The following is a 24,358-nucleotide window of genomic DNA, read 5'->3' on the forward strand; positions in this document are numbered from 1 at the left end:
GCTCCGCTCTCTAGGGGCACCCAGTGGCCAGCTGTTAAACTGCAAAGCCTGTCTGCTCTCTTGTCCATAATGGAAGAGGAAATTGGGTAGCTTCTAGCGGTCATTCGGAGAACTGCAGCTGCTCTCCGCTACATTCTGTAAAGCAGAGGAGGAGTAGGTGGGTAACATTCAGTGGCCAGACGACGAATTGAAGATCTATTGAGATCCCTGCAGCATAGCTTCTATAAAGTAACAGGAGCTGGCCGGGTGACACCTAGCGGGTAGAAGAGGAACTGCAGAGAAGTAGAGCGCTGGAGATCTTAGAACGCCCAAACATTATGTATATATGTATATGTATATATGTATATGTATATGTGTATGTATATGTGTATGTATATATATGTATATGTATATATGTATATATATGTATACATATGTATATATATATATATATATATATATATATGTATATATATATATATATATATTTTTTTTTTTTTTTATTATTTTTTTTTAAAGCAGAGACCCTAGAGAATAAATTGGTTGGTGATGCAAATTTTTTATGTCAGCGGTTTTTCAAACGCATTTTTTGGAGAAAAAATACACTTTTTTTAATCTTAATTGAAAAAAACAAAATACATAACTCAATGTTTGATAAAATATAAAAGATGAAGTTAAGCTGAGTAATCAGATACCAAACATGTCACACTTTAAAATTGCGCACGCCCGTGCAATGGCAACAGACAATGGAAACGTTACTATCAAAAAGTGAAGCTTTAAAAGCCTTTACAGGTTACCACTTTAGATTTACACAGGAGACCTGGTGCTAGAATTACTGGCCATGATCTGACGCTCACAGCAATACCTCAAGTGTGCGACAATCTCTGTTTGCATGAGTGCAGGACTGCATGGGGGGGTTGGGGGGGGGCACTTAAAATTTTTGTTTTAACTAATTTGTTTATTTATTGTTTATTTTTACAGTGTCGCTTTCATTTTTTATTTTATTTTATCACTTTTATGTAAACATCACTCATCCCTCATCTGCCCTTAAACTCATTTGATCACACCAAGATTAGTTTGATCAAATAATTTTCATTTTTGAAAATGGCACTGTTTACTTCCGGCGAAACTGGAATTGATGTAAGGCCATTGCTTCTGGGTTCCTACTGTATATCATAGAGGCAATCAAAGCCATTTTGGTCTTTCATCACCTCCTCTATCATCAGCCAGCAGAAGCGCTGGCTGGTCAATCGGGACTCCCAGCAGAGTGGGAGATCCTGGTAAAGCCACGGAAGGTGATGGTGAGAGATCGAACGTTCCCTCCTGCTGCTTGTAAAAGCAATCCAGCAGCTAGTTAGCCGCTAGGATTGCTTTTACAAGAGAGCCAACTGTCAGCTCTAATAAAACAGTATAGATCACAAGGGAAAATCTGCGCTAATCAATAAATAAAAGCAAGCAGCCAGCAAAGTTTGTTGATATCCAAACTTAAAGATACAAAAATATGTGTAATGCGGCACTAAAATCAATAACTAAAAAGACTACATTATCACGTGGTGTCGAGTGCCCCTTCATATCTGCACTATACCTGGTGATTGGATTTCTCCTACTCTTCAGACCTTCCTTGGACTGTTTTTCTTTTTAGTTATTGATTTTAGCGCCGCATTACACATATTTTTGTAATAAAAGAGTATAACCACTGGAAGTCTAGCAACGTACAGGTACATCGCTGGTCGTCATGTGCCAGTTTACTGTCTAGATTTTAGATGGGGCCAGGCTGTGGCCACTGGGAGTACAAAATGCCTTGGGCTCATTGGGAATAAACAATATCCCTCAGTTGGTGGTCATTGGGAGTAAAATATGACTTGTGCCTGTGGTCAGTGACTATAGGAATACTTTTCCCCCACTGGTATCAGTACAAGGGGCATCATTGTTGTCAGTGGGAGAAATTGTGACCCAAGAGCCAGGTAAATGCACGTAAAAGGTCGCAGTGTGGGGACCACTGGTGTAGAGTGTAAAGTGTAGGGGTGTAGTGTATGATGGGAGTAGTGTATAGGGGGTGTAGTTTATGATGAAAGTAGTGTATAAGGGGTGTCGTTTATAGGGTACATACTGTATGGAGGTTGTTGTGTATGGGGTGTAGTCTATAGGGTACATACTGTATAGAGGGTGTAGTGTATGTAGGTGTGGTGTACAGGGTACATACTGTATGGAGGGTGTAACGCATGGGGGTGTAATGTGTAGGGTACATACTACATGGAGGGTGTAGTGTATAGCTAAAGCGCTGCACAAACTGTTGGTGCTATATAAATCCTGTATAATAATAACAACATACGGTGTAGTGTATAGAGTACATACTGTATGGAGGTTGTAGTGTATAGATGGTGTAGTGTATAGAGTACATACTGTGTATGGAGGATGTAGTATATAGATGGTGTGTTGTGTAGAGTACATACTGTATGGAGGATGTAGTGCAGGATGCAGTGTATAGATGGTGTAGTGTATAGGGTACATACTGTATGGAGGATGTAGTGTATAGATGGTGGGTGTAGTGCATGGATGGTGTATATAGAGTACATACTGTATAGGGGGGACAAACTGTATGGAGGTTGTAGTGTATGGGGGCATAATATATAGGTTACATACTGTATTGAGGGTGCAATGTGTAGAATAAATACTGTATGGAGGGTGTAGTGTATAGGGTACATGCTGTATGGAGGGTGTAGTGCATGGGGGTTTAGTGTATAGGGTGCATATTGTAGTGTAGTGTATAGATGGTGTAGTGTATAGAATACATATTGTAGGGAGGATGTAGTGTATAGGGTACATACTGTTTGAAGGGTGTAGCATGGGGGTGTAGTGTATAGAATACTATACATACTGTATGGAGGTTGAAATGTACAGAATACATACTGTATAGAGGGTGTAGTGTATAGAATACATATGGTATGGAGGGTGTAGTGTATAGAATACATACTGTATGGAGGGTGTAGTGTATAGAATACATACAGCATGGAGGGTGTAGTGTATAGAATACATACTGTATGGAGGGTATAGTGTATGGAGGGTGTAGTGTATACAGGGCCGTCTTTAATGCAGGGCAAAAGGGGTAGCTGCCCCGGGCCCAGTCATTGTTGTGGGGCCCAAAGCAGCTGCTCCTTGAGCCCACACTGCCCGCAAATAGTTGATAAGTGGATTCGGGAGGGCACAAGAAAATGTTTGCCCAGGGTCCAATCAATATTAAAGATGGCCCTGAGTATATAGAATACATAGAGCATGGAGGGTATAGTGTATAGAATACATACTGTATGGAGAGTATAGTGTATGGGGGTTTAGTGTATAGGGTACATATTGTATGGAGCAGGGTATAGTGTATGGAGGGTGTAGTGTATAGAATACATACTGTATGGAGGGTATAGTGTATGGAGGGTGTAGTGCATAGAATACATACAGCATGGAGGGTGTAGTGTATAGAATACATACTGCATGGATGGTATAGTGTTCAGAGGGTGTAGTGTATAGAATACATACTGTATGGAGGGTATAGTGTATGGAGGGTGTAGTGTATAGAATACATACTGTATGGAGGGTGTAGTGTATAGAATACATACTGTATGGAGGGTGTAGTGTATAGAATACATACTGTATGGAGGGTGTAGTGTATAGAATACATACAGCATGGAGGGTATAGTGTATAGAATACATATGGTATTGAGGGTGTAGTGTATAGAATACATACTGTATGGAGGGTGTAGTGTATAGAATACATACAGCATGGAGGGCTTAGTGTATAGAATACATATGGTATGGAGGGTATAGTGTATGGAGGGTGTAGTGTATAGAATACATACTGTATGGAGGGTATAGTGTATGGGGGTTTAGTGTATAGGGTACATATTGTATGGAGGGTATAGTGTATGGAGGGTGTAGTGTATAGAATACATACTGTATGGAGGGTATAGTGTATGGAGGGTGTAGTGTATAGAATACATACAGCATGGAGGGTGTAGTGTATAGAATACATACTGCATTGATGGTATAGTGTATAGTGGGTGTAGTGTATAGAATACATACTGTATGGAGGGTGTAGTGTATAGAATACATACAGCATGGAGGGTATAGTGTATAGAATACATATGGTATGGAGGGTGTAGTGTATAGAATACATACTGTATGGAGGGTGTAGTGTATAGAATACATACAGCATGGAGGGCTTATTGTATAGAATACATATGGTATGGAGGGTATAGTGTATGGAGGGTGTAGTGTATAGAATACATACTGCATGGATGGTATAGTGTATAGAGGGTGTAATGTATAGAATACATATTGTATGGAGGGTATAGTATATGGAGGGTGTAGTGTATAGAATAGATACTGTATGGAGTGTGTAGTGTATAGAATACATACTGCATGGAGGGTGTAGTGTATAGAATACATACAGCATGGAGGGTAAAGTGTATAGAATACATATGGTATGGAGGGTGTATAGAATACATACTGTATGGAGGGTGTAGAGTATAGAATACATACAGCTTGGAGGGCTTAGTGTATAGAATACATATGGTATGGAGGGTATAGTGTATGGAGGGTGTAGTGTATATAATACATACTGTATGGAGGATATAGTGCATGGAGGGTGTAGTATATAGCATACATACTGCATGGATGGTGTAGTGCATGGGGGGGTGGGGGGGGGGGGTGCAGTGTATGGGGGGGGGGGGGTGCAGTGTATGGGGGGGGTTAGGAGATAACTATTTTCTGTGGATGAGCCTATCAGTTCTGCTTTGGCTGGAGTTGTTCTATAACTATTGTATGTACAGTATATGATAAACTTAAATATTTAGTATATCATTGTGCCTGCTGTCTTCCATTGCTATGTGACTAGTAGCAGAGGTTGCCCGTTAATGTTTCATGATGCCAGTTGTATCGTATTCCTCGTCCAGCAGACTGTGAAATATTGATGAGACTCCTCATATTGGAATGTGAGATGTCAGCAGTAGACCATCCCCAGTGACACGGTGCTGCCCACTGAGCACCCAGAGAGCTCATAGCTGGTTCTAGTATAGTACAGGCCTCACACCATACAATCAATTTCCTATCAAAAAGCTATTTTTGACCATAACATTTCATGTCTGTTCTTATTATGTTATCACACACCTTTCTTGCTTTTCTGTATAATTATATTGTGTATATATTATATATATTTTTAACATTTAGGCTGCATTCACACATGATCGTGGGCGTAATTGCCGCAATTCCGCCCCGCGATTTCAAATGGCTGCAAAACGCGGGACGTGTTTGCAATGCCAATACTTCTAATAACACCCCAATCGTGCCACCATTTTGCAGCAACTGTCGTGCAGTAAATCACGCTGCAGTCAGAATGCGCAGCACTTGTTGCTCAAAAAGAAACATAAGCTTCTTTTGGGCGACAGCATCGCACGTTGCAATTTTCCGCCATTGCAGCGCAATTTACCACATGACAACTGCAGCAAAATCACAAAGCGACTGGGGTGCCATTAGAAGTAATGTCATCGCAAACGCGTCCTGCGACGATTCCGCCCGCAATCATGTGTGAAGGCTGCCATGTGAGCTCCTTCAGCTGGCAGTTAGGTTCCTTATCTGATAGACCTGATTGGCAGTCCAATGGTCAACTGAAGGATGGCGCACAGCTGGCTGTCAAGGCTTGTGCTGTGCTCATGCTAGGTGCACTAGATGATGAATTTTATTAATAATATTAGCTATTGTGCCACTATAGAGGGTCAAGGAAATTAACACAGAAATTGTAAAGTGGAACTAAATGCTATTTTTTATTCATTTCGGGTAATGTAAGGGAGGGTTATAACTGCTGGTTTTTTTTTTGCCATCTGTGTCCCATTGGGTAGAATTCACTTCACTTCCTGTCCTATAGACAAAAAGAAAAAAGAAAGGGAGAGGAAATTCCCCCAAAGTGATGGAATCCCTTGTCACCAGATTTAGTGTCCCCAGTGGAAGATTTCACCCTCTATTCCTTTTCTGGGGACAACTCAAAGTGTGGGATTTCCTTTTGCTTGCAGTGATAATGGTAAACAGGAAAAATGGTGAGGGTGAATCTCCCTAACAAGGACACAGACAACAAAACAACCTGACAGATGTTTTAATTGTTTTCCACTCTATCCAAAATGTAAAAAAAAATATTTTAAAGCTCTGACGAGAAACCTGTGGACTGTGGCTCAGCGGTATGTCTATGGATCCTGCATTGGTCTCCATGACGTCAGGACCTTAGACCGTTGTAGTAAAAGGGAGAAGATGCTGTAGGACTGGTCTAGCAGCACATGGGATTGGGTAAGTGCATCGTCTCTAACAAGTTCACTGGACCTAAACAAGCAATTAACCCTTGCAGTGCCAGAGCTGCTCAACTGCCAGGTATAATTTGAGTTGGGCTCCAGTGTTTGGAATTGGGATAGAGGGGGAAGATACATAAATACAGCGCTCATAAACATAGTCTATGTTTGTGAGCGCTGTATTTATTAGGGGTGCTGAAATTAATAGTTGCATCAATGCATCGCGATTCGGGTGTCCCCTATGCAGCATCGATGCATAAGGACCGGAAAATCGATTGCCGGTGACGTCATGACGACTAGCCCCGCCCCTCTCGGGAAAGCGCTCGGATCGTAATTTTAAAATTATTTTAATAAATGCCGTGTTACAATGAATGAAGTGCACCACTCTATGTGCTTTTTAAAAAAATATGTCACTTCATACCGAATTTCACAGTAGTACATCCCGCTCATGTGACTCCCGGCCCTCCCGCCTCTCTCCGCTCTCCTCTCACGTCTCCTGAGTCCTGACGTCAGCGGGGAATTCTCAGCCCCACCCGCTGACTATAGCTATCGTATCAGAAGAGAGGACTGAGAATTCCCCGCTGACGTCAGGACTCAGGAGACGTGAGAAGAGAGCGGAGAGAGGTGGGGGGGGGGGGCGTAGTCACATGAGCGGGATGTATTGTACTACTGTTAAATTCGGTATGAAGTGACATATTTTTCAAAAAGCACATACAGTACAGCGGTGCACTTCATTCATTGTAACACGGCATTTATTAAAAGAAAGTAATTTTAAAAACAGTAAGTAGAGTACAACCGTGTACTCTACTTACACCTCTCGCTCTGTGCTGACAGGTCCCTGGCTATCCTGTGCACATTCCACTGTTAACTCTTAGTGTACTGGAAGGTGCAAACAGGAATGCCAAGGAACTGTCAGCACCAGTGGTGGCCCGTGCATTGTGGTAGGGGTTAGTGAAGTGATGGCTGCATTTGACGGGCACAAGTGACTGCGTTTGACTGGCACAAGTGGCTGCATTTGACTGGCACAAGTGGCTGCGTTTGACGGGCACAAGTGGCTGCGTTTGACGGGCACAGTGGCTGCGTTTGATGGGCACAAGTGACTGTGTTTGATGGGCAGTTGGGCACAAATGGCTGCGTTTGATGGGCACAAGTGGCTGCGTTTGACGGGCACAAGTGGCTGAGTTTGACGGGCACAGTGGCTGTGTTTGACGGGCACAGTGGCTGCGTTTGATGGGCACAAGTGGCTGTGTTTGACGGGCATAGGTGGCTACGTTTCATGGGCACAGTGGCTGTGTTTGATGGGCACAAGTGGCTGCGTTTGACGGGCACAATTGGCTGTGTTTGATGGGCAGTTGGGCACAAGTGGTTGCGTTTGATGGGCACAGGTGGCTGCGTTTGACAGGCACAGGTGGCTGCATTTGACGGGCACAAGTGGCTGCGTTTGATGGGCACAGTGGCTGCGTTTGACGGGCACAAGTGGCTGCATTTGACCGGCACAGTGGCTGTCCACGGCGCTGGCAATACTACTGTGGGCATCCGGCTGTGACAGCTTGCAGCTTCACAGCCAGGTGCGCGTGTCTCACTGCGCTTTCCTGCTTAGCCGGGCATAGCCAGGCAATCTTTTGGGAACTGTGATGTGTCCCAGAAGATTGCAGGGTGGAAGGGCCGCCTAGGCGGCCCAAGCGGAAGTGGGAGCTCGTCGGTAATCGGAATCGAATCGTTGGCCAGATAATCGTAATCGAATCGAATCGTGAGACCAGTGAAGATGTGCACCCCTAGTATTTATGTATCTTTATTTTGTTCAAGTGTTTAGCACTTTGTGTATAGCGGCTTCATTCACTTTATATTACCCTATATTTTTTTCATCATCAGCGCAAGTTTTATATTTAGATTGTATATTTTTCATAGAGGGGGAAGGACTGCGAGACTTTTGAGTCTTATGTTGTCTACACTAGTACACTACGACATGGGAATTCCACTGCTGCCCCCTCAACACCTGAGAGCAGTAGATTGTTCTCATACATCTTACCAGGGGTGAGCTCAAAGCTCAGGTGTATTTGGATCCTAGTCCCAACTTGCTTGGACTATTCCACCAGAAAGCTTTCACTGTGCCCTGCCAATAAAAAACTAACTGCTTGGACATTTCCTGGCTTTATTTGATTTACACAATGGTTGGTGTGCTCATATGAAAATCTTTACATTTTTAACAAATATATTAATGAATATGCTGTTTTATTTTGCATCCCTCTTACAATGATGAAACCTTTCCCATAGTAGTTTGTATCTCAGCTCCTCCCACAATGAGATTTCCTGCATTAGTTTGTCTTGGCCCCTCCCACAATGAGATTTCCTGCAGCAGTTTGTGTCTCCGCCCCTCTCACAATGGTAAGATTTCCCCCAATAGTTTGGGATTAGAAACTCTAATGATAAATCTATCCCTGAATTATATGAAAAGCCAGCTTGTGATTCTGCTTACTAGCAATTATCTAATATCAACATACACACCTCCACTTTCAAGTTGTACCTATAGGTAAGCCTATACTAAGCCTTACCTATAGGTACAGTAAATATCTCCTAAACATGCACCATTTAGGAGATATTTATTTTGTACTGAGCCGATGATCTCATCGGCGTATGCGCTGTGAAGAAGCGGCCCTCAGTGCTGTTTCTTCACTAGTGAGTGCCCTGACTGGTGGCTCCCGCGCGCATGCACGGAAGTGATGTCACATGACTCTGGCCATTCACAGAATCGGAGTCCGTGGCCCCGGAAGGAAGAGGTGTGAACAATGATGCGGCCTCCAGCGGGGACAGCGTGGGCTTCGGTTGCAGGTAAGTTTTACATAATGTGCTAGTATGCGATGCATACTAGCACATTATGATTTTACTTTGCAGGGAACAAAAAAGGAAGTAAAACCCATCAGGGTGCAACACTCAAAAGAATGCAGCCAGTGCAGGCTACTACGGTGATTTACAACTTACACAGCAGTCGATCAGCAGTGCAACTTTAAAAAAATTCCAAAGGACAAAGAAAGGTTCACACATCATTTTGCTCACAAATTACAGGTCCTTTATTCCCTTTTTGTTAACCTCATCATAACTGAAGGGGTTATACTCATGGACATGTACGGTCATACACATAACTATGCGCCGACACTTGGGATTTTGTGTTTTTTTAAACCCTTCTTGACAACTCTGAGTCTTAGCAACTGCTGTGAAATCTGACACTTGTCTAAAAAAAAAAACGTCCTCTGCTGCAGGAGGAGGCGGTGAGAATTGCAGACCTCCATCCTGCAGCTGAGAGGTAACACATTATTTTGTTAATCACCAATTGTTATACATTTATAACCTTTTGCAATTGTATAAACGTTTATTCCTGTGAGTGGATCTAGTTTTGCATCTAGGGACAGCTTGGATAAGCTGCAGAGATGGGCGGCCATGATTTGAAGGGGTACGGGGAGAATCCATCAAGCTGGGATCAGAGGCTGGAAGAGGCGAGGTTAGCATGTTCGTTATGGTCGGTCCTCTCTGGACTTAAGCTCTTAAAACTTCTCAAAAGTCAACTTCCACAACCTCTGGCCTGATCCTCCATTAACCTTTTAGTCAATTTCAGTACATTTCTTGAAGATGACAACCCAGAAACAAACAAGGCACAGAAAGAATTTGAAAGACCAGAAAAGGGGCACAGGTGTAAATGACCCACTATTCTTGCCTCCTCCCACCTGATCTTAGCATGATGTAGTTAAAGTTTAAAAAGATTCTCAAGGTAAAGAGCTAAACTCGTTTCACTTACACACTAAGGCTCCATGCACAATGGAGCTCAAAAAAGCTTTCTCTGGACGCGATTGCTGGGAGAAAACACTGGTTGAAAAACGTGCTTATAACAGCGTTTTGTACTAGCGTTTATGAGCATTTATCGGCATTTGGGCGTTTTTTTAGCGGTGAAAAATGGCACTTTGAACGCGAATTTCTGGCGTTCAGAAAAAAGCCCATAAACTCCACTGCTCATTAAAGCTAAAAAACGTCTACGTGTGCATGGACACATAGGCTAACATAGAGTAGAGTTTATGGGCTTTTTAAAAAAATGCCCAAACGCCAATAAACTGAAGTTTATCAGCTCCAGTGTGCATGGAGCCTAAGGAGGGCAGGAGCACTGTTCAGTGATATGCAGCTCATTAACTTCGATACTTAGACCCTTAGGCTCGGTTCACACAGGGGCAACACGATTTCAGCGCGACTTTGTACGGCGACTTCAACGCGGCTTCAACGCGACTTCAGCGCGACTTCAGCGCGACTTTAGCAAATTACAACGCGACTTCAAGTCGCCTCCAGGACAGGCGACTTCGGCTGTGGCCAATCACAGGACAATCATCTCTCTGGGAGGGAGGGGTTTGCCTGGGCAAACAACATTTTTTGCCTGCAAAGTCGCTTGACTTTAGAGAGAGATCCGACTTGGAGGCGACTTCCATTGATTTCTATGGTACAGGTCGCCTACCAAGTCGGATCCAAGTAGTACAGGGAGTACGCTCTGAAGTCGGAGCGACTTCAGTAGTGTCTATTAAGACGCTCCCATTCACTGTCATGTGAATCTCTTTCTGGGGCGACTTGGGGCGACTTGAGGGGCGACAAGTCGGATCCCAAGTCGTCCCAGTGTGAACCGAGCCTTAAATTACTTATGCTGAATCAACGCTTAGGAGAATAGCTATGCTGAACTGGGGTGGTGTTAGGAGAGGTGCCACCTCTTCAGCTTTCTAGGTAGAGATAGCACATTCTCAAAAACAAAGCCATCTCTTTACAGTGGATTTCAGGTATGTTCCCAGACATTACACAGTCCTTCATTCATGAACTTTCTACTTGGGGCTCTGTGACATTTTGGCCCTTATCTGGGATAAGCCAATATGGAGTTAGAATGGTATTCAGAGGGATGTTCATTGACCAAATCTGTGTGTATAGATAGTACCTCACCCACAACTAATACCTCTTATTACAGCTGATTTCTGATAAGGACTCAAGTTACATAGCCTTCAGCTCATTAACTTCCCTCTAAAAGTTTTATATGAGAAAAGTCAATGTTCAGGTAGGGTAGTGTTAGGAGAGGTGCACTTTAGTCATTTCTCTGTTTTACACAGGCTTCAGCTTGTATAAGCAGTGAGAACAGCAAACTTTCATTAAACTTTCAGCAAGCTTTTGCAAAGCATTTGGCAAGCTCTGAGCTGCGTTCTCCAAGTCTTCATCTCCCGTTTGGAAATGTTATACACAGATCTTAATGGGAGAGCTGATAGTCCCTGTAAACAAGCTGCTAGCAGGCATCAGCAGGCTTTCAAAAAGCTTCAAGTAGAGCCAATGCTCAACATTTACAAAGTGGAGCTTAATGGTATTGTAAAAACTTCAACAGAACTTGCTAAAAGTTCTGCAAATACTTTGTAAAAAGCTTGCTGTTCACACTACTCCTATACAAGCTGAAGCCTGTGTGAAACAGGCCTAAGTAAGGATATGTCCTTAAGCACTAATCCACCTCTTTACAGCTGATTTCAGATATGGGTACAGCCCTTACCTAATGAACCTAGACAGCTGAATGTTGTGTGATATTTGAGCCCTCATCTAGGATGCAGGATGGGGTCAGGAGGGCTACCTCCTAGTCAGCTCTGTAAGTATGGATAGCACCTTCTCAATAATCAACCCGTCTTATTACAGCCGATAACAGAAAAGGGCTTAGGTATTACAAAGCCTTTAGCTCACCCTCAGACACTAATCAGCTAAAGGCTGTAGGTCACTGAACAGCTCCCCTATCTGTAGGGCAAGGGGAAAGAACTGAACTTCAGATCCATCTGGCTTGAAGGCCACCAGGTCTTCTCGACAACCAACAAAGGACGTTATTAGAGATACAATGGGAAGCAGACAATTTCAGCAGTTTGTAAGGCACTGGGAGCGAAGGACAAAGGGTGGAATGGCGGGAACAAACACATACACACACGTGTCAGGACATCATCTAGTTACATGCCAGTATCTTAGTAATCTTAGACCACAGTTTGTGTTAGTGTTTTGAGTTTCTTGTTGGGAAAAGAAAAAAATTCAAGACTTCTATTTGTGTTGTGCAATTCCAAAATAAGAGTAAAACAAAAATTAGAGAGAGATCTATCAGAGAGGTGTATAAAAACAGATCACATCTGTCTGTGCTACACTGTAGCGCAGGAGGAGGAGCTGTCCCTTTCTAAAACACATTAAAGTGACTTGGGAAAAAAAACAAAAAACACACAAAAACATAGCAGCTGTGTCTGTTTCAGTCCTTCGAAAAACATCCAAGCGTTTTTCCATCTTCTCACGTATGCCGAGTGGCCTGTAGTTCCCTCTGCCGCTCCACGGTCATTCCTACTTGCACTCCTTCACGACATCCCGGAAACCCTCTATGCGAAAACACTGCCTGTTTTGTCAATTTTTTTTTTCAACGCTTTTTTTTCTTTTTTGGTATCTTAAAACCCCGGAGAGTTTGTTATCCTTCTATACACTTGTAAAATCATTTGTTAAAAATTACAACCCTCTAAAACTCAAAATTATTATAATTAGTGCGGCAAGAGGGGAAAAAACAGAACAAAAACAAAAAACCTAAAAGCGGTGCAAATAAGTTGTTATCAGAGGTATCCGCAGTGCCCTCCCCCTGTCCTTGAGGAGGGCATGAGAAGGAAGATGAAGAAGGAAGTGGGACCTCCCTGTGATGCAAAAAAAAAACCACACGCGGTTCCATTTCCCCCCCCCCCCCCCCCCGCAAATATCAAAGTAAAAGAAGAAATTAAAAACTAAAATTACAATATCGTCACCACCCCCCTAAATTCTATAGACTCTGTATAATCTCCTATATTTGCGCTACATCACCAGATCCTGGCATGTTTTTAGTCAGTCGGATTAATAAATACAGCATTTTATAACCCAGTGGGTGACTTCTCCAGCATAGTCTTCACACTCTTCTAGAACAGTTCTAAGATCCAGTGAAGAGAGGAGACCACAACGATTTATGGGGTGAGGTCTCGATCTCCTAAAAAGACGGTTGTGCAGAAACAGTTTTGGGCTCAAAGAAGTCCACAGATCCTGGTCTCTGCATGCATGGTTTCCACTAATCCTCCAGAACCAAACATAGGTGGTGTTTTTCCAAATAATAAAAAAAAAAAAAAGGTTCTGAAAATTGTCAACTTCTACTTTCATAAACTTTCAGATTAAAAAGTTCTGGAAGTTCACCTGTCCCCCTCTGTAGAGCCACTCTCCCTCCGTTGATCCTCCAGTAAGAGAACTTAGATGTAGGGGTACTGATTGACTTTGGGTGGACTCAAAGGGTAGCCAGTGTATACAGTGGATGTGGGGGATGCTGGGATATAAGTTTGATGGGTGAATTGTGCCTGGTATTGGCTAGGATGGAGGCTGGGAGACGGAAGCAGTCGTGACGCCATGTTGACCGGAACGATGCTGGTAGGATAAGCAGCGTGACGTGCAGAACCTTGAGATGCCACCAGATGGGCGACGGTGCCCGTGGAACCGAGAGCAGCAGGAGCAGTGTAGGTATACAGGTGAGGTTGGCTGGGGAGGTGGGCAGTGGCTGCCAGGTGAGGGTGTACCGCCCCATGGCTGGGGCTGTTGTGCGGGAAAGAATATGGGGCCTGCGCAAGTGTGGGTGCTATGTAGGCCTGCTGTCTTCGATGGCTGGCAGCTCGCTCGGTGTTCATGTGCTGAGATACCTGTAAAGAGAGGGTAACAGAAATGTTTTACTAAATCCTTGTCTATAAAAATGAGCATTCATATGCTGGGCTCTGTGCTTCTGCGTGGTTTATATGCATGATCTCTGTGCTTCTGCAAGGTTTTCAGTGTCAGCTAACTATACTGAATTTAAAGTGTTACTAAACCCACAACAGTAAAATCAGTGTGTATATGCAGTAAAGCATGCTTGTTATACTCACTGTGGAACCTAAGAGGTTAATCCTTTGCATTGTGTAAAAAGGCTGTTTGATCCTGTCTTCTCTGATCCTCACCTTCTTCCACTGTTCCCAATCCATCTCCTGATAGAACAGAGCCTTGGAGGCACACTGCACATACTCAGTTTGGTGTGTATTGCTACAGGACCAATCAGCACTGTCCAGACAGAGGGTCTGCAGCTCATAGGAACGTCAGAGGAGAATGAAAACTCCTCCTACAAGCTTTAACCAGACACTGATAGAAGTCACAAGACTGCTATATACTGTTAATGAGAAAAGGTATTTAGCAGTTTATATTTACTAAAATAATTGCATTTCCATGTTCTGGGTACCGTGGGAGACTGGATATAGTGAAGGCAGGCTTCTGGGTTTAGTAACACTTTAAGGAGTTACCTCACCTTTTAAGATTGTTGGCTTGCCTTACATGAGCTTTGAGTGATCATGTGACCTCGTTTTACTGACAGTTATCCCTGCATTGGTTCTGAATGATCACATGAGCACATCATACTACCAGCTTGGATTACATTGGATATGAGTGGTCACACCCTTTTGTTTCACTGCCAGTATTCTCTACATTGGCTCGGAATGATCACATGACCACCTCAAACTAACAGCTTGCTTTACATTAGCTGTAAAAGGTCACATGAGCTCATGACACTGCCAGGTTTTGCTACAATAGACTCTTGACATTTATGATACTGAAAGGGGCAGACTATTACAACAAGTATACAAGATGATACATTTAAATAAACTGATCGACTAGAAGCTATCCAGAGCAACCTTCTGATATGGTTCACTCGAAATATCAAGTCATGGTAAGGTAAACATAATCATTTTAAGGGGGCCACAGTATGCTGAATCACTAGGCACAAGCCTCATGAGCCTTCTGCAAATGACAGGTCACAATTGCATTATCGATCATTGATCTGGTTACCTGGCTGAGATTGAGCGGCTGCTGCTGGAACGAGTGTCCGGTGGTCCTGGACTGGCGGTAGGAAGCTGAGGAGACAGTGCTGCTGGAGGAATGTGTGCTGGAAGCCACGGTGGAGGAGGTGGAGGATTTGGGTTTATATGAGTGGTGGCTGGTTGTATCTATATTGGGAAAGGAGGAAAGAAAATGAACATCAACATCTTGTAGTGAGAAACAAAACTAAAAAAAAACAAAATGGAAAAGGCCTGCGTTTTTCAGGACCTAAACACAATGGATTGGAGGTAGCCTGATGTAAAAGGACACAAGTAAGTTTATATTAAGCCACCCATACAGCCATACTGCGTCAGCTGCCAAAAAGTGGGCACACACTGAATGGGCACGAATGTCAAAACACTGACATCTGTCCCATTCAGCTCAGATTCAGCAAAAAATCAGCTAACAGATTCCCTGCTGAACAGAGCGGACTGACTATGTGTAAAACAGCCTTTACCGAAATGATAGATTAAAGTGGACCTGTCATCAGATATATATATTTATGCAAAGTAATTTGTGAATGTAACACTTACAGGTATTTATTCCCTCTCAGGGAGATCAAAGCACCTCCCCTGACAATGCCTTAATTTGCCTTTCTCTCCAGAAGGACCGTGTCATCCTTGTTCAGGAATCATCCAGGGTCATCAACTACTTCCCGGACATGGATGCTGACTCAAAAATGACACAATTACATCAACCCTGGTGCCTGCGAAGTTTTTGTGTTCACAAATGACACAGATCAGTCTCTCACCTTATGGACTTGCTACAAAGTTACAGTGATCCAGTCTGATCATTGGAGGGAGAGGAAACTGAGAAAATGCTCCCTGCTGTTTGCAGCAGACTGAAGACATCATCTTGGCCTAGGTAAAGTCCCTGACTGGAGCTCAAGTATGACTTTTTAAAATCCTAAAATTGTGGAGCTTTTCTGAAAACAATACTGTCACTGTATATTTTCACGTCAGAAATGTATTCATACTGACTTGTAAATTTACTGAGAGGTCCACTTTAACAAGATGAGCCAGGAGACTGCTATTCTTGAGCACAGTGCATACGGACATAATACTGTACATACATTGACAGCGTTTGGAGATCAGGTTATGGAACAGGTAGCTGTAAATAGACCATAGGTGTACGCAAGGGGGTGTCGGGTGTGCATGGGCACACCCTAATCATCCATTGCAGCACAGATTCCCCCTGCTAATATTTCACCAAAGCTCCTAAATAAATTGTAAAAAATATAAATAAATATAATACAAAACTAAAAAACTACTGACTCTGTCCACTGCTCTACTACATTTTTACTTTTATTTAGAGTGTGTGTGTGTGTATATATATACATATATACATACATACATATACACATACAGTATCTCACAAAAAAAGAGTACACCCCTCACATTTTTGTAAATATTTTATTATATCTTTTCATGTGACAACACTGAAGAAATGACACTTTGCTTCAATGTAAAGTTGTGAGTGTACAGCTTGTATAACAGTGTGAATTTTCTGTCCCCCCCCCCCTTTCCCTCCCCAATGTCATGTGACTCGTTAGTGTTACAATGGTGGGGAGCAGTATACAGGGGGAGGGGGCAGTTTGCAGTGGTGGGGAGCAGTATACAGGGGGAGGGGGCAGTATATAGTGGTGTGGAGCAGTGAGAAGTATACAGGGGGGAGGGGGCAGTATACAGTATTGGGGAGCAGAATTAAAGGGGGGGGGCAGTATACAGTGGTGGGGAGCAGTATACAGGGGGAGGGGGGCAGTATACAGTGGTGGGGAGCAGTGAGCAGTATACAGGGTGAAGGGGGCAGTATACAGTGGTGGGGAGCAGTACACAGGGGGAGGGGGCAGTATACAGGGGGGAGCAGTATACAGGGGAGGGGGGCAGTATACAGGGGGAGGGGGCAGTATATAGTGGTGCGGAGCAGTGAGAAGTATACAGGGGGAGGGGGCAGTATACAGTGGTGGGGAGCAGAATACAAGGGGGGGTGGCAGTATACAGTGGTGGGGAGCAGTGAGCAGTATACAGGGGGAGGGGGGCAGTATACAGTGGTGGGGAGCAGTGAGCAGTATACAGAGGAGGAGGGAGGCAGTATACAGTGGTGCGGAGCAGTATACGGGGGGGAGGGGGGTAGTATACAGTGGTGGGGAGCTGTATAAGGGGGGGAGGGGGGTAGTATACAGTGGTGGGGAGCAGTATACAGGGGAGGGGGCAGTATACAGTGGTGGGGAGCAGTACACAGGGGGGGGAGCAGTATACAGTGGTGGGGAGCAGTGAGCAGTATACAGGGGGAGGTGGGTAGTATACAGTGGTGGGGAGCAGTGAGCAGTATACAGGGGGAGGTGGGTAGTATACAGTGGTGGGGAGCAGTGAGCAGTATACAGGGGGAAGGGGCAGTATACAGTGGTGGGGAGCAGTACACAGGGGGAGGGGCAGTATACAGGGGGGAGCAGTATACAGGGGAGGGGGCAGTATACAGGGGTAGGGAGCATAGAGTGTACTAACCACAGTAGGGAGCTGAAGCATTACAGATAGAGGGAATAGCTGCAGGAGTCACTCACCACATGGATGGAGGGGAAGCCTTCCATGGTCGCCATCTTTGCTCCTCCTCCCAGTCCTCTATCACTTTCAGCAGCCACCTGTGCATGTAAATGAAGGTGGCCACACCCCCAACCTGCCCACCAGCTTGGTCAGCCAGTGTAGAAGCTGCTGGCTGGGAGAGAGACCATCGGGTCTGCCCGGCACAAAAGCTGCACTGCCCCGGGGTAGAAACCAGAGGTAACTTGTAGCTCCCTGGTTTGCATAGATAGACATGCTCGCACTGCCCCCTGCAATATGGCCGAGGCCCCCTGGGTACTAGGGGCGGCTGGGCAGCACATAGAGGAACCGAGCCATCCATTTATCTCCTGCCCCCGCTGAATACCTGTAGGAGGAGAAGCGAGCATTCAGCGGTGGCAGAAGATAAACGGACGGGTTAGTTCCCCTATGTGCTGCTCTGGATGTTTGGCATCAGTCAGAGACGGGCCCTCTACTGGCCCTGGGCCCTCGGGCAGTGCCCAATAAGCCTGAATGGTCAGTCTGCGCCTGGCCGCAGGGCAGTATTCCAACATGGTAACAACCCCAAACACACCTCCAAGATGACCACTGCCTTGCTAAAGAAGCTGAGGGTAAAAGTGATGGACTGGCCAAGCATGTCTCCAGACCTAAACCCTATTGAGCATCTGTGGGGCATCCTCAAACGGAAGATGGAGGAGCGCAAGGTCTCTAACATCCACCAGCTCCGTGATGTCGTCATGGAGGAGTGGAAGAGGACTCCAGTGGCAACCTGTGAAGCTCTGGTGAACTCCATGCCCAAGAGGGTTAAGTCAGTGCTGGAAAATAATGGTGGCCATACAAAATATTGACTCTTTGGGTTCAATTTGGACATTTTCACATAGGGGCGTTCTCACTTTTGTTGCCAGGGATTTAGACATTAATGGCTGTGTGTTGAGTTATTTTGAGGGGACATCAAATTTACACTGTTATACAAGCTGTACACTCACTACTTTACATTGTAGCAGAGTGTCATTTCTTCAGTGTTGTCACATGAAAAGATATAATAAAATTTTATATATATATATATATATATATATATATATATATATATACGCATGTGTGTTTGAATAGACTCAATATTCACTTGTCAGACAGTCAATGACACCTAACTTCTCCACAACCCTAACCAGTCATAAATAGGAGAAGTTTATTACACGGGGGTGGGGCATAGTAGCGCCCATGTAAAAAACTTTAAACCTTAAGACCCCTTTCACACTGAACCGTGAGCAGCGTTAGCGTTAAAGCGCCACTAGTTTTAGGTGCGTTTTACCGCTGTCTTAGCAGCGCTATTCGACCGCTAGCGGGGAGCTTTTAACCCCCGCTAGTGGCCGAAGAAAGGGTTAAATGTGCCCGTGTAGCGTCTCTGCCGAAGTGCTTTGCAGGCGGTTCAGCGGCAGTGCCCATTCATTTCAATGGGCAGGGGCGGTTTTGGAGCGGCTCCTCCACCGCCCCAAAGATGCTACTTGCAGGACTTTTTTTAACGTCCTGCAAGCGCACCGCTCCAGAGTGAAAGCACTTATGCTTTTACATTGGGGTGGCAGGGGAGGCATTTTTTAGGCGCTTTACAGGCGCTATTTTTTAGCCCTTTAGTGCCTGAAAAATGGCTCAGTGTGAAAGGGGTCTAAGAAGTAAAAAAATAGACATGTTGAGAGATTCCCCATAGAAACAGCGCTCTTTCTCCTTCTTTACCTGGCTGTCGCCGCTCGCATTCCAGGCGTCCTTCACTGGCCTGGGTCTTCAGAGGTGGCACAATGATGTTGCGTGAGTTGGTGGAGCAAGGAACCTCTGGCTGGCATTTGCTCTCATGGGCAGCCGTGTTGGCAGCTCGCCGCTGTCCGTTGGCAGCATAAGGACTAGTGTTACTGGAGGAGTCTGAGATAGGCGAGTCGTGTACGGTGACGCAGCTGATAACATTCCGGCGCTGTTTGGGAAGGCTGAGAAACAAGGAGACAGAGTGAGAACTTTGGGGATGCTGATACATAATGATACAATTTTATTGCTTCCCTTTTCTTTAATATAGCCAACACTATATAATCTGATTGTTCAATCAATTTAAAGCAGACCTGTCATCAGATAAATAATCTCATGTTAAATGCAGTGCACTCGGTAATGTGTCAGTGTAACACTTCCAGTTATTTATTACATCTCACACAGGTCATAAAGAGTTACTGCATAGACAGAGCCAGTGCAGAGATATTGTGCAAAGTACATTCATTTTCTTTTTTCCCCTTTATTTTCACCTGGTGATCCTGCCAGTAACACATTTCCTGCCCTAGGGTGACAACACTCACTGCACTGTATCTAAGGAGGAACAGCATTGTCACCATAGAACAGCACTATAAACACAACCTACTCTCCTCATCTCCATAGCATAGGTAGGATGTGGGATGTGTTCTGTAGTAATCAGAGATAGCTGGAAACAATGTAACTGATGAACGTGCAGCACAGGCAGAGAATACAGGAAGTCATCAGCTTGCAAAAAATTCTAGTAGGACCAACAGGTATTTCTTTGCACTTAATAAACAAATACAACACAATACTTTTAATAGTATATTACCAGACCAAAGGGGAACAAAAAAAAAAAAAAATGTTCATCCATACACTTTATAGCTGGGGTAAGGTTGGGGGAGCGGTGGAAAAAGAATAAGTGCACTTTGAGGCCGGATTCACACATATGCAGCTGCGGGTTCGTGCCTGGGGCCTGGTGCGTCTCTGTTCACCGGTTCAGGTGCGAATCAGGTCTGAATTTTTGCTTGAATTTGCACCTGAATCGTGTCTTTTTTCATGTTTGTGTCTTGTTTGCTTTTGTGAGGATGCATAAAAAAATTACACACAATTACAAAAAAATCTTTATTGCATTTGTGGTTAACTTTGCCATGCTTTGTACCAGAAATGTATTTAGGGCTGAAACAACTAATCGATTAATTGACAACTAATCGATTATGAAATTAATCGATTACTATTTTCATAATCGATTAATCTGCCAGTAACATAATGGGGTTAAAAAAAAAAACTAAAATGAGTCCTTTATAGTACAAAAAGAGCAAATAATCGCTACTGTAAATATTACTTTCACCGTTCTACAGTAAAAAAATTAACCCCTTACAGTAGTGATTATTGTTTTGCGGTATTGTCAGTAGTTTTTTCACCTTAATGCATAGAATGCATTAAGGTGAAAAATTTTTTACCTTTACAACCCCTTTAACGCAAAACGGTGCTTTTTTTGGTTCAATATATTTCAATGGAGAAGCTGCTAAAAAGCATGTAATGCGTTTTTGCAGCAATTTGTGTTTTTTAATTTGCACAACAACAAATTGTCCAAAAAAAAAGCAAAAACGCAAATCTCAGCAAAATCACGAGCACAAAAATCAAAACGCACAGCAAAAACAGATCAAAAGCAAACTGCACAGGTGTGCACCGAGCCTTATGCTGGCCACACGGATCAATTTTCAGATGAGAATATTCAGACGAAAAATCTTTGTAGATTCACTGAATGAAAGAATGTTTGAAATTTTAACTTGTTTTTAACATTCTGTTTTTAAAACGAATGTAATTTCTGAATGAAAACCACATACACTGTCTGAAAATTCCTTTCACCAAGAAGTTTTCTATTATTTCTAAATTATCCCGTCACTGTGGTTGAAAATGAACGTCGATTTGAGCCCACTAACGATTAGAAAATTGAACGAACGTTCTTAAAATGACATTTTTTTTGAAGGAAGACATTGTTTTTTAAATTTAAAAAAATGATCTCTGAGTCTGATGATATTTACCAGATTCACCCTTTAATAGTATATACAGTATATCTCTTCTAATTGTATATACAGTATATCACTTCTAATAGTATGTACAGTATATCACCTCTAATATTATATCTCCTCTGTCTTATTCTCAGAGTGGATTAGAGAGTTTGCTCCCTAACCATAAAGTTAGTAATTTATATTTACTATTGCATTGAGATATTTAAGAATAAATTTCCTTTTTTTTTCAACTTTACATATTAAACTAAATTATACACCACACTTTTTTTCAAGGTTATTAACCGAATAATCGATTAATCGAAACAATAATCAGCCAACTAATCGATTATGAAAATAATTGTTAGTTGCAGCCCTAAATGTATTAATAGTGTCTTTATATATACAACAAATTGAAAAGGAAATTTTGCATGTTTGATCTACAGTAATACTAGCTGTTTTTAAACTAGCACTTATCACGCTTTTTTTTAATTGATTTATTTATTTATTTTACTTTTTTTGACAACAGGGTCATGTTATCTATGTTAAAAAAATGTGTGAATCTCCAGTGAAATTTGAGTGAAGCCTTGTTTGTCCCCACCCTTCAGTAGCATAAATGATGACAATGTATTTTCCGATTCAGTAGGCACAGAAAAACATTGCTTTGGTCCATAACAAGTGGTTAAAAAAAAAAATGTAAATAAGGCCCCGACATCACAGGCCCGAAGCCTGCTCTACCCTCTGTAATCCCTCATAGTTACACCCCAGCATGTCGCTCTTGGAAAGGTGGATGGGTCTTTGGGTCTGGAGGGGGGGAGGGGAGGGAGATGGCGGCTGCAGCACAGGCCCCAGGCAGAGAGAGAGGGATGCTTTTCCCACTGATTGCGTTATGTCTCCATGGCAACTGAAGTTTAGGAGTCAGAGTGCAGAATGGATGGCGGTAATCATCGGGCCGCATCCAGGAGACGCAGACAGCTCTATATATCAACGCTGAGAGAACGAGACATTTCACTGAGACACAAAGGACCCTTCTCTCCACTCGGCACAAAGGACACTAAATCAATGTTAAATCGGCAGCCATTGTTTTTGTTTTCATCCAAATGGTGACCGAGGAACATTTAAGTTACAAAGTATCAAATATATATACCATATATAAATAATAAATGGGAGATGTAACTAAAAAAAAAAAACACCCAAAATAATTTCAGGAGTCATTGCTGTTCTTCTATTGGTCATCGTCGCACAATTTGTGACAGTACATTAAAAAAAAAAAAAAAAAAAAATCTCTCATTCAACAAGTGATACTTTCATCACACCAGCATCATAGGGCTGCATAGGGCACAAGGCAACTTGCCTTATGTCTTCAAGTCACACCAAAGCACTGCACTTGCACTGGTGTAGGTTCAAAAAATATAGGACGTGTTCTGTTTTTGTGCCGTGCGTTCCAATGCACTGTACCAAACAGCAATATGCTGCAGCACAAAGAGTTTACATAGAAGTTTTAAAAAAATAAATAAAAAGGGAGGGCTACAATGCAACGCAGCATGCATTCACATTGCAAATCAGCGCACAAGTGTTGTGTTCTATGCGTTATGCACTGTGTGGCGTGAAGAAACCATTATACCAAAAAGTTCAAACTACATTTTATCAGGCCTCATGCACACTGAACGTCATAAAAAAGCCGGCAACGTTAGCTGTAGAAAGCTGTAGCGTTTTTTTTTTAGCAAAACTACACTCCCATAAAAGCTTATGGCTCAAGAACGCTGCTAAACGCAGAATAGCCGTGTTTTTCAGCGTTTTTAAGCTGTGTTCAGCTTTTTTCAGAGTCATTGCTGTTTTACAGCTGAAAAACTCCTCTCAAAACCCACTAGTTCAGTTTTTTTTTTCCCACATCTAGAAAACGCCTCTTTCAAAAACCACTGATAACAGCCTATGTGTGCATGGACACATAGGATAACATGCTGGGGAGTTTATCGACTGCAGAAAAAAAAGTTTGAAGCCAAAAACAGCAGCTGTAAAAACATCCAGTGTACATGAGGCCTAAATATGATGAAATATTGCAATGTTTCCTATAATTATTTATTATTATTATACGCGATTTATATAGCACCAACAGTTTACGCAGCACTTTACAATGTAGAGGGGGGACAACACAATTACAGTACAGTTCAATACAAAAGGTACAGGAGGACCCTGTTAATAGAGCTTACATACTAAAGGGAGGGGGTGGTGGTACAAAAGGTAATAATACATATATAATATAATAATAATAATATAATATAATATAACAATATAATACCTATAATACAAATTGTGTTATTGTGCATTGTGATACCTCCTAAACAACGTAAGTGATGGGAACCAACAAATAATGGACATACTGTAAACCATTTTCTGTGTGGTATCAATTGGTGGGAAAGCACTCTGAGCCACTTAGACAACATTTTTACACAGGACTGTTTTACAGGGTGACCCCATCTATGTGCTTGTGCTCCTACACTGTCCAATTTACAGGCTGGGGGTGGAGCATGACCAGGTCGATTTACCTGACTGCAGCCTAATTTGAGAGGTCCAAGAGCTGTGCTGTTGGACTTGGTTAACTATTAATGTCAGGCTACATATTTTCATTTTCCAGATCCTTTGAAACTCAGGGTGTTTAATAAGCAAATTTTGCCCAATACACCACCACTGGGTAAGGAGTCTCTCCGCATTGCATTCTGGGATACAGTGGAATTGAATCTGGAAGAGCCCCAAACCCAGAAGTCTAAAACTAGCCATACACTATTCAATCTCATTGTAAAATCTC

The 24,358-nt window shown here is 43.0% G+C and overlaps 1 protein-coding gene across 3 annotated transcripts in view; it reads right to left on the reverse strand.

Moving 5' to 3' along the window:
- Nucleotides 1-9,346: 9,346 nt before the first annotated feature.
- The window catches only part of HIPK2 (homeodomain interacting protein kinase 2), a 107,520-nt gene continuing 92,508 nt past the window's right edge, over nucleotides 9,347-24,358 (reverse strand). For all 3 annotated transcript variants that reach the window (XM_073621481.1, XM_073621482.1, XM_073621480.1), the window contains exons 13-16: nucleotides 19,505-19,749; nucleotides 15,192-15,349; nucleotides 10,963-14,023; nucleotides 9,347-10,494 (exon numbers count right to left, since the gene is read on the reverse strand). In XM_073621481.1, coding sequence (XP_073477582.1) covers nucleotides 13,583-14,023; nucleotides 15,192-15,349; nucleotides 19,505-19,749 — 844 coding nt within the window. In that variant the 3' untranslated portion in view covers nucleotides 9,347-10,494; nucleotides 10,963-13,582. The remainder of the gene's footprint in view (nucleotides 10,495-10,962; nucleotides 14,024-15,191; nucleotides 15,350-19,504; nucleotides 19,750-24,358) is intronic.

This window comes from Aquarana catesbeiana, linkage group LG03 (assembly GCF_042186555.1).
Source record: "Aquarana catesbeiana isolate 2022-GZ linkage group LG03, ASM4218655v1, whole genome shotgun sequence".
Lineage (NCBI taxonomy): Eukaryota > Metazoa > Chordata > Amphibia > Anura > Ranidae > Aquarana > Aquarana catesbeiana.